The following is an 11755-nucleotide window of genomic DNA, read 5'->3' as shown; positions in this document are numbered from 1 at the left end:
GCGATGCTAAAATTCAGTTGAGTTCCGAGACCCTCAAACAAGGTCTTCCAAAAAGCTGATGTAAATTTGACATCGTGATCAGATATTATAATTTTTTGTAGACCGTGGAGCTTAAATATGTTCTGCATAAAAACATTTGCGATTTGGGCTGCACGATACGTAGATTGAACCGGTATGAAGTGGGCTGTCTTACTGAGTTTATCCACGACAACCATAATAGAGTCATTGTTCCTCTTGGACTTCGGTAACCCTGTAATAAAATCCATGGTAATAACTTCCCACTTCTATTCTGGTATGGGTAATGGTTGTAACAAAACCGCGGGATGTTGATGTTCAGCTTTAATTAGCTGACATTCTATGCATCGTGCCAGATATTCCGTCACATCCCTTTTCATGCCTGGCCAGTGATATTCCTTTCGAAGCGAAGTAATTAACTTTTGATAGCCTGGATGTCCCGCGTAAGGACTTTTATGGTTTTCATCCAGAATTTTTCTCTTATTATCGCTCCGGTCGGGCACACATATTCTTTTCTTGTAACATAAAATGCCTGCTGCACTCAGTTCATAACCTTGTTGCATGAGGTGGATGTTTGAGTTCTGCACAAGTTGTTTCTTTTGCTGGTAAATTGGATCTTGCTCAGCAGCCTCTATAATTTCTTTGTTAAGAGCAGACCGTCCTTCACTAAAACCAATTTCGTAGAGACAATGCGCTCTCCGGCTTAATGCATCTGCCACCCAGTTTTCTCTTCCTTTTAAGTGTTTAATTTCAAAATCAAAGATGCCCAAAAAGTCCACCCACCTAGCTTGTCTAGCATTTAAAGTTGGTTGACTTAAGTAGCTAGTTAAGCTGTGATGATCTGTCATCAATAAAAATTTCCTTCCCACCAAATAATGGCACCACATTTTCAGCGCATGTACTACAACAGTGAGTTCCAGATCATAGGCTGAATACTTCTGTACATGTTCTTTCAATTTTCTGGATTCATATGCGATCACCCTTCCCTCTTGCATCAGCACCCCACCTACACCCTCTTTTCTTGCGTCTGTGCAGACTACGTAATCTTTTTCCGGATCTGCTATACTCAACACAGGTGCAGTGGTGAGCAAGTGTTTGAGTTGCTCAAAACTCTGTTGACACTCCGCTATCCACTTGAATATTTTCCTTTTCTTTTGCAGGGAGGTGATGGGGTACGCAACCCTGGAAAAACTCTCCACGAATCGCCTATAATATCCAGCCAGCCCCATAAAAGATCTGATATCTGCCACATCCTTCAGTGTTGGCCATTCCATTATGGTTTTAATCTTTTCAGGGTCCACAACAATGCCTTCCTAGGCGATGATGTGCCCCAAGTACTGGATCTGCTTTTTGAAAAAGTCACATTTGCTAAATTTTCCGTATAACTATTGTTCCTGTAGAGTTTGTAGCACAAGTCTGAGATGCTCCTCATGCTCTTTAATATTCCGAGAGTATATCAGTATGTCATCAATAAAAACTAACACGAATTTATCTAAATACTGATGAAATACACTATTCATCAGACACATAAATGTCGCAGGTGCATTGGTCAACCCGAAAGGCAACACCACGAACTCATAGTGCCCATATCGGGTGCGAAAAGCAGTTTTGGCTATATCCTCTTCCTTAATTCTGATTTGATGGTATCCAGATCTCAAATCAATTTTTGAAAATATCATCGCCCCTTTTACCTGATCGAACAGTTCATCGATACGGGGTAATGGATATTTATTTTTCACTGTCAATTTATTCAGCTGTCGATAATCTATGCACATACGGAGAGTCCCGTCCTTTTTCCTAACAAACAGTACTGGGGCTCCCCAAGGTGATACACTGGGACGAATGTATTTATTGTCCAGCAGCTCTTGCAGCTGCATCTTTAATTCTGTTAATTCCGGCACACTCATCCGGTACGGTGCCCGGGACACTGGGGCTGCACCAGGCACCAATTCTATGGTAAAATCCAAATCTCTTTTAGGGGGCAGTCCTGGTATTTCCTCGGGAAACACATCTGCAAATTATTGCACTACCGGTATACTTTCCAATGCATTACCTTTTCCTTCAGAATTGGCATGACCCACTTGAACTGCATATACTTCACACTTTTTCCGGATGCATTTAGCCAACTGTGAGGCAGTAATTGGCCGGATCTGTACGGGCTTCAGGATACCCTGAATTTCCTGTTCATTTCCCAGCTCATCACGATAAGAAATTGTCTTGGTTTTGCAATTTAATATGGACCATCGCTTTTCTAGCCAGTCCATTCCAATTAACACATCATAGGAGCTGAGAGGAAGTACATTTAATTCTGTTGTCACTGTCTGTCCGGCTATCTTTAATGGACAGTTGCTGACCTTGGCCAGCACCCGCCTTTTGGCCCCGATAGCTAGCTGAACCAACGAGGGACTCTCAAATTTAACAGATTGTAAGTTACAGCTTTCCACTACTTTGGGGCTAACATAACTTAATGTAGCTCCTGGGTCTACTAAAATAGAAACAGTTCGATCAAAAATCTTACCTTTGAACTCTATCATCGTTGGCTGGTAATCAGCTTGACGGTCTTCGAGAGCAGCGTTTATTCTTGGTATGGACCGAGCTACATCTCCCACTGTGGAAGCTTCATAAACCTGAGACACCTGCTCACTACCCTTTCGGTGAGGACAGTTCTTAATATAGTGTGGCCCGCCACAACCCCAGCACTGTACTGGCGGTCTAGCTGTCCCCTCATTGTCAACTCTGCCCGGCTGCTCGCTATATTTGGGCTCATTGGGTGGTTTTAATCTGAGCTGGTTTCTAAACTGATTCCTACTGCTGGGCCCTTTTGAGCCTCCTTTGCTGAAACTGCCACGAGCTCCCTTAACTCCCATAGTGGTTTTGCCGCCCTTCTTATCCACCCAACGCTTCCCAAAACTTTCTCCCTTTTGTTTATTCTGCTGATAGCATATCCTAGCTTTCCGAATCGCTTCATCCATGGTCTTCGGATTATCAAATTCAATCCTTTCCCGCATCGTTTGGGGTAGACTGCTAACGAACCGCTGCACCTTTGCCTTTTCCTCCCGTATGTATGGTACATAGCGGAGTAAAGATGTAAATTTGGTAATGAATTCATCCATGGTATGCTGCCCAAGCCGCAGATCATGAAATTCCCGTGATTTTTCATCGTAAAAGCGCTCAGTCGGGTATCTCTCCTTGAAGTATTTCTGAAAGATCTCCCAGGTTATATCCTGTTCACTCACTCCCCGCACCATCTTGACTTCCTCCCACCATAATGTGGCTTTGGCCTGTAGCTGGAAAATAGCCAGCCGTGCCTTAAGATGGTGGTCGTATTTGTAAACTTGGAAATATTTGTTCATGTTTATTATCCAAGCTTCCGCAGCCTCCTCGGACTCCCCATCAAAATGCGGCGGCTTAATCTTCCGAAACTCCCCTTGGAGTTCTATCCGCTGTCTTTTTGAAGTTTGATGTTCAGAAGCGTTGTCAGATTTCTCACCTCGAGAGTCCGCTCTTCCCTCTGTTTCTTCCTGTTCAGTATGGTAATCTTGCTCTTCTGATACATGTTTTTGCTCCGGACTGGGGTTGGGCTGATGCTGGTTTTGTTTATCTGATAGACTTTTCAGGATCCTTTCCTCTTCCACAGTTAATCTGGTATTGACCTCACGCAACCGAGCCATCTCGTTCTTCAATTCCTGGACCGTCTCCAGTATGGTCAAATTGGTGCTGCGTGCCTCCTCCCCCAACTGTACCCATATTTATGGATTTCCTTGAGGGTGTGTGACATTTTCTGGTCTGTCCACATTTCCATGAGGAGCGCTGCTCGTTCTCCTCATTCTGTTGTCACCTGTTCAAAAAATTAGTTCATTTCCACAGATACTACATACCATACATCGTGGGATGATTCCCTTACTTGCTCATTAATTCAATCATTGTAACAGTTTTCCCAGTCATGGTTGCCTGAGGTCACAGAGTTGCAACCTCGCTCTGATACCACTTGTAAAACCCCTAACATAAAAAAAAAAATTATTTACTCATATAACAGTAACATCACATGAACATTGTTAATGGCAAGTAAATCTTAGTCGCATTATTTAACACACACGGCAATATTATACCTAAGCTTTTATCCATGGTAATCGTAAATATGTGAACAGGATTGGAATTAACATTTGTGTGTAACCATGCCTTTGGAACATTATAGTATTCGGTTAATTGTTAGGTTTATCCTATACACTGTCTCGAGAAGGATCCGATGGATTACCTGAATGTACTTACCCATTTTATTTGATTAAATGATTTGAAATTCATTTAAGTCTCGTCCTACGATCTTACGATTTGTCATTATGAATCCCGGTCGTCAGTAGTGGTTAGCTGTGCCAACGTTATTCCGACAGATCTAAATTTATGGTATCGTTGAAATGTTTGGCTCCGGCGAGCGTTTTCCGATCACCACTCCTTAACTCAGCAACTCGTATGCTCCATACGATGCCCACCTGGCACGGTGCAACGTGAGAGCCAGCCAGCTGGCTTAAACTGTGGTTTACAGGTTTGTTACCCCGTTCCCAACGCTATAGGTGGTCAGTGCTCCTCGTACAAGGCACGTATGAGCCATGTGACAGTAGAGTCCGCGCCAGTTTTCCAACGGTGGAGATGGAGTCTACCAAATCGACGGTTGATCGTAGCCAGGTGTGAAATAAAAATCTTAAAAGTTTTCCTCATTTGCATTTGGCATCATGCCGCTCATTTCCGCAGGGTTCTGATTCCCTAGCGTTTTCTGGTGATTAGCCTTTTGCACAGTGCAGGTCTCTGCATACTGTTCATGGTAGAGATGGAGGTCCGCCAACCAGCCTTGGCCACGGTAACCATGTCTCCTAGCTCACAGCAACGCTTCTTTGAGATGTTATCTTTTTTCTTTCCTTTTACTTGCTATGCATTGGATTCTCGTTCGCTCATGGTTTTCTGGTTTTCCTCCGTTTCAGGTAAAGGTAACGGGTGCCTTGACCAGCGCGTGGTGAAGAGCTACCCTTCCATCCCTTTTCCGGTTTCGGGTAAGAGGAACGACGCCTTAAATCTTGTTATAAGAGAATTTCTGAAAGGGGTTTCGTCCGCACTGGACATGCTACCGAGACAACATTCTAGCTACTGTATCCGTTTATTGTTATTTTGAATTTCTTACCCTGAAATGGTTAGTCGGAAACCCGTTCGGGTTTTCCCGTGGTATCGTTTGTTTACCACCCAGAACTGCTATGGCGACAATGTCCAATTGGGCTGTGCCGCGACATGCATTTCTGTTATGTTTGAATTGGAACAGGGCCGAGGGTTAATCCCTACACGAACGTTCATATTTAAGGGGATTAAGCTGTTCTAAATTTCTTTTTCCTGATAAATGATTGTATATATATATTTCAAAGTGGGTATTATGTTTTGTAATGGGTTTCAGAGTTCTTGCTGGGTTATTACCGATATTTCCTTTGTTTCAAGACTGTAACTATTCAATGGAATTTCCGCTAAGTTTCTCCGTTTTACAGCACTCCTGTAAATCACTATTTCAAGTGAAATTATCATTTCCAAATTTGCATGCTGTGTTACTGGTTAAATTATGGTTTGAAATTTCCGTTTATTTCTTTTAGCGACTAATTGTCGACTTCCTACCCCGTTCCCTTCCGGCTTCTGCCGACCATTTCATAATGGTGCTCCTCTATGGGTTAGGAGCGTGGGCACAGGGTTAGGACATGATTCTGGTGTGAACCCATTACGTATGCTTCAAATATATTACTACTCTTTGTATTTAACGAGTCACTGTTTGGGGAAAATTATCCCAAAGGCTCACGGTTTATTTACTTCATCGACCTGTTATCAATTTCTTTTTTTACATGAGTCGGTGCATGAGTTTATAACACTGTCTTCTGTATTATCATTGTTGGATTCACATACTACAATAATTGTTTTCCGAGAAAAGTATCTTTTCTGTTTTACAATTGCTCCATCGACCCAGAATTCTTTTTTTAAAAGAAAGTCAGTGGTCAATTCTAGGATTCTGGGTTTTGTTCGTATTTCTGTTGGTCTGTTCTTTCTTTTAGCCAACGAGCAGAGGTTTTTCGTTCTTTCACAGATAAATGTTTTCAACCTAACTCAGGTTCTTTTATTACTTTCTTATCATAAACTACTTTCTCTAATTCATTCGCAGTTTCCTGCTTAGTCATAACTTTTAAATAATTCGACAGCATACACAAATTACCGAATCTTGATCATACATACTTGTTCCGAGGCAAACCTCGTAATGCGCTTGTCAAACCTCTCGACCTTAGGAAGGTCCTTCCCAACCTTCCACCCCCAAGCAACCTGCAAGATTCTTGTTGTCTACAGTATTCTGGCACCGCCAGAGTTACGCTATCTGGTCCTTACCAGACATAGCAGTTTCAGGGAGCTCTCTGCTTCCCAACATACGCTATCTGATCCTTACCAGACATAGCATTTACTGCCCAATGGCACTTTTCACAAGTCTTGCTATCTGGTCCTTACCAGACGTAGAAACCTGTTTTCTCCCTTTTCTTGTCATTAAGTATCCTTCCTCTATGAGGGTCTCAACCGTCATCTGGAAGTAGTTAGGGTTTTTCCCTTTTCCTGACAGATGTCATATTTTAATTCCAATATCCCTCTGATGAGGAAGCTCTATAACTATTGACAGTTGTTCCAAATCACACATAATGACCACAATAACATTCATCAACATAATTAATTTAAACAGTCACAGCAATAATAATACTCAGTTTTACCAATCATAATAATAACCAACAGTTAGATTTACTGTTTTTAATTTAATCCCTAACGATTAACTAGGGGCATTACATCTCCCCCTCCTGAAGCTCAACATCGTCCCGATGTTGTTCACCCATAAACAGTTCAGGGTAATTTACTTTCATGCTCTGTTCATCCTCCCAGGTGGCCTCTTCTGGCCCAAAGTGCTGCCACTGCACTTTAACCTGGGTGATGACCCGTTTCCGCAGCTCGACCCTTCTCCGATCTAATATGCTCATCGGTTCGACTAGGAATTCTCCTCCCGGTTCCACCTGAAACACACAATAAACTAATCAGTGTTTCTCCTGGCGAACATTTTCAGTTTAAGTTTCTCACAATATCCACTTACCTGTATGTCCTTCCAGCTAATTATGTGTTTAGGGTCATAGACATATTTTTTTAGAACTGACACGTGGAAGACATTATGGACCCGGATGTGGCTAGGTAGGGCTAGCTGATAAGCTCCCGCGCTAAAATCTGAAAAGGTCCACAAAAACGGGGTGCCAATTTGGCACAGCCATTCCATTGTAAAGCGCTTCTCCTTGCCCGAATTCTGACATATACATGATCCCCCACCTGGTATTCCCTAAAGGTCCTTTTACGATCTGCAAAACTTTTTTGTCTATCTTGGGCTATTTTTAGATTAGCCCGCACTCTCTTGACCATGGCCTCCATTTCTTTTAGCATTTCAGGACCCAACATAAGTCTGTCTTCCTGTCCACTCCAACTGGATGGCGTGCGACATTTCCTGCCGTAAAGTACTTCGAATGGACTCATCCGCAAGGATGCGTGATATCCATTATTGTAGGCAAATTCCACAAGATGCAAATACTCTTCCCACCGAGTGGGTTGTTGCATCACATAAGATCTCAACATGTCCTGCAACACCTGATTCATCCGCTCAGTCTGCCCGTCAGTCTGCGGATGATATGCGGTGCTAAAATTCAGTTGAGTTTCGAGACCCTCAAACAAGGTCTTCCAAAAAGCTGATGTAAATTTGACATCGCGATCGGATATTATAATTTTTTGTAGACCGTGGAGCTTAAATATGTTCTGCATAAAAACATTTGCGATTTGCACTGCACGATACGTAGATTGAACCGGTATGAAGTGGGTTGTCTTACTGAGTTTGTCCACGAAAACCATAATAGAGTCATTGTTCCTATTGGACTTCGGTAACCCTGTAATAAAATCCATGGTAATAACTTCCCACTTCCATTCTGGTATGGGTAATGGTTGTAACAAACCCGCGGGATGTTGATGTTCAGCTTTAATTAGCTGACATTCTATGCATCGTGCCAGATATTCCGTTACATCCCTTTTCATGCCTGGCCAGTGATATTCCTTTCGAAGCGAAGTAATTAACTTTTGATAGCCTGGATGTCCCGCGTAAGGACTTTTATGGTTTTCATCCAGAATTTTTCTCTTAATATCGCTCCGGTCGGGCACACATATTCTTTTCTTGTAACATAAAATGCCTGCTGCGCTCAGTTCATAACCTTGTTGCATGAGGTGGATGTTTGAGTTCTGCACAAGTTGTTTCTTTTGCTGGTAAATTGGATCTTGCTCAGAAGCCTCTATAATTTCTTTGTTAAGAGCAGACCGTCCTTCACTAAAACCAATTTCGTAGAGACAATGCGCTCTCCGGCTTAATGCATCTGCCACCCGGTTTTCTCTTCCTTTTAAGTGTTTAATTTCAAAATCAAAGCTGCCCAAAAAGTCCACCCACCTAGCTTGTCTAGCATTTAAAGTTGGTTGACTTAAGTAGCTAGTTAAGCTGTGATGATCTGTCATCAATAAAAATTTCCTTCCCACCAAATAATGGCGCCACATTTTCAGCGCATGTACTACAGCAGTGAGTTCCAGATCATAGGCTGAATACTTCTGTTCATGTTCTTTCAATTTTCTGGATTCATACGCGATCACCCTTCCCTCTTGCATCAGCACCCCACCTACACCCTCTTTGCTTGCGTCTGTGCAGACTACGTAATCTTTTTCCGGATCTGCTATACTCAGCACAGGTGCAGTGGTGAGCAAGTGTTTGAGTTGCTCAAAACTCTGTTGACACTCCGTTGTCCACTTGAATATTTTCCCTTTCTTTTGCAGGGAGGTGATGGGGTACGCAACCCTGGAAAAACTCTCCACGAATCGCCTATAATATCCGGCCAGCCCCATAAAAGATCTGATATCTGCCACATCCTTTGGTGTTGGCCATTCCATTATGGTTTTAATCTGTTCAGGGTCCACAACAATGCCTTCCTCGGTGATGATGTGCCCCAAGTACTGGATTTGCTTTTTGAAAAAGTCACATTTGCTAAATTTTTCGTATAACTGATGTTCCCGTAGAGTTTGTAGCACAAGTCAGAGATGTTCCTCATGCTCTTTAATATTCCGAGAGTATATCAGTATGTCATCAATAAAAATTAACACGAATTTATCTAAATACTGATGAAATACACTATTCATTAGACACATAAATGTCGCAGGTGCATTGGTTAACCCGAAAGGCAACACCACGAACTCATAGTGCCCATATCGGGTGCGAAAAGCAGTTTTGGCTATATCCTCTTCCTTAATTCTGATTTGATGGTATCCAGATCTCAAATCGATTTTTGAAAATATCATCGCCCCTTTTACCTGATCGAACAGTTCATCGATATGGGGTAATGGATATTTATTTTTCACTGTCAATTTATTCAGCTGTCGATAATCTATGCACATACGGATAGTCCCGTCCTTTTTCCTAACAAACAGTACGGGGCTCCCCAAGGTGATACGTTGGGACGAATGTATTTCTTGTCCAGCAGCTCTTGCAGCGACATCTTTAATTCTGTTAATTCTCGCACACTCATCCGGTACGGTGCCCGGGACACTGGGGCTGCACTAGGCACCAATTCTATGGTAAAATCCAAATCTCTTTTAGGGGGCAGTCCTGGTATTTCCTCGAGAAACACATCTGCAAATTCTTGCACTACCGGTATACTTTCCAATGCATTACCTTTTCCTTCAGAATTGGCATGACCCACTTGAACTGCATATACTTCACACTTTTTCTAGATGCATTTAGCCAACTATGAGGTAGTAATTGGCCGGATCTGTACGGGCTTCACGATACCCTGAATTTCATGTTCATTTCCCAGCTCATCATGATAAGAAATTGTCTTGGTTTTGCTATTTAATATGGACCATCGCTTTTCCAGCCAGTCCATTCCAATTAACACATCATAGGAGCCGAGAGGAAGTACATTGAATTCTGCTGTCACTGTCTGTCCGGTTATCTTTAATGGACAATTGCTGACCTTGGCCAGCACCCGCCTTTTGGCCCTGGTAGCTAGCTGAACCAACCAGGGACTCTTAAATTTAACAGATTGTAAGTTACAGCTTTCCACTACTTTGGGGCTAACATAACTTAATGTAGCTCCTGGGTCTACTAAAACAGAAACAGTTCGATCAAAAATCTTAGCTTCGAACTCTATCATCGTTGGCTGGTAATCAGCTTGACGGTCTTCGAGAGCAGCGTTTATTCTTGGTATGGACCGAGCTACATCTCCCACAGTGGAAGCTTCATAAACCTGAGACACCTGCTCACTACCCTTTTGGTGAGGACAGTTCTTAATATAGTGTGGCCCGCCACAACCTCAGCACTGTACTGGCAATCTAGCTGTCCCCTCATTGTCAACTCTGCCCAGCTGCTCGCTATATTTGGGCTCATTGGGTGGTTTTAATCTAAGCTGGTTTCTAAACTGATTCCTACTGCTGGACCCTTTGGAGCCTCCTTTGCTGAAACTGCCACGAGCTCCCTTAACTCCCATAGTGGTTTTGCCGCCCTTCTTATCCACCCAACGCTTCTCAAAACTTTCTCCCTTTTGTTTATTCTGCTGATAGCATATCCTAGCTTTCTGAATCGCTTCATCCATGGTCTTCGGATTATCAAATTCAATCCTTTCCCGCATCGTTTGGGGTAGACTGCTAACGAACTGCTGCACCTTTGCCTTTTCCTCCCGTATGTATGGTACATAGCGGAGTAAAGATGTAAATTTGGTAATGAATTCATCCATGGTCTGCTGCCCAAGCCGCAGATCATGAAATTCCTGTGCTTTTTCATCGTAAAAGCGCTCAGTCAGGTATCTCTCCTTGAAGTATTTCTGAAAGATCTCCCAGGTTATATACTGTTCACTCACTCCCCGCACCATCTTGACTTCCTCCCACCATAATGTGGCTTTGGCCTGTAGCTGGAAAATAGCCAGCTGTGCCTTAAGATGGTGGTCGTATTCGTAAACTTGGAAATATTTGTTCATGTTTATTAACCAAGCTTCCGCAGCCTCCTCGGACTCCCCATCAAAATATGGTGGCTTAATCTTCCGAAACTCCCCTTGGAGTTCTATCCGCTGTCTTTTTGAAGTTTGATTTTCAGAAGCGTTGTCAGATTTCTCACCTCGAGCCTCCGCTCTTCCCTTTGTTTCTTCCTGTTCAGTATGGTAATCTTGCTCTTCTGATACATGTTTTTGCTCCGGACTGGGGTTGGGCTGATGCTAGTTTTGTTTATCTGATAGACTTTTCAGGATCCTTTCCTGTTCCATAGTTAATCTGGTATTGTCCTCACGCAACCGAGCCATCTCGTTCTTCAATTCCTGGACCGTCTCCAGTATGGTCAAATTGGTGTTGCGTGCCTCCTCCCCCAACTGTACCCAAATTTATGGATTTCCTTGAGGGTGCGTGACATTGTCTGGTCTGTCCACATTTCCATGAGGAGCGCTTCTCGTTCTCCTCATTCTATTGTCACCTGTTCAGAAAATTAGTTCATTTCCACAGATACTACATACCATACATCGTGGGATGATTCCCTTGCTTGCTCATTAATTCAATCATTGTAACAGTTTTCCCAGTCATGGTTGCCTGAGGTCACAGACTTGCAACCTCGCTTTGATACCACTTGTAAAACCCCTAA

The 11755-nt window shown here is 42.9% G+C and overlaps 1 protein-coding gene across 1 annotated transcript; it reads right to left on the bottom strand.

Annotated features, from left to right (window-relative positions):
* Positions 1–284: 284 nt before the first annotated feature.
* On the bottom strand, positions 285–3686 carry LOC149244128 (uncharacterized). The gene is made up of 5 exons (XM_089371434.1): positions 2534–3686; positions 2069–2401; positions 1848–2026; positions 1354–1358; positions 285–1221 (listed from the first exon to the last, which is right to left on the bottom strand). The coding sequence occupies exons 1-5, from the start codon at positions 3684–3686 to the stop codon at positions 285–287; spliced, it is 2607 nt and encodes an 868-aa protein (XP_089227560.1).
* Positions 3687–11755: the final 8069 nt, after the last annotated feature.

The sequence above is a fragment of the Pinus tabuliformis genome, chromosome 8 (genome assembly GCF_031772625.1).
Source record: "Pinus tabuliformis cultivar Carrire ecotype Pingquan chromosome 8, CPIR1, whole genome shotgun sequence".
NCBI classification, from domain to species: domain Eukaryota; kingdom Viridiplantae; phylum Streptophyta; class Pinopsida; order Pinales; family Pinaceae; genus Pinus; species Pinus tabuliformis.
Note: the sequence above shows the minus strand (reverse complement) of the source record. Positions and strands in the feature narration are given on the sequence as shown.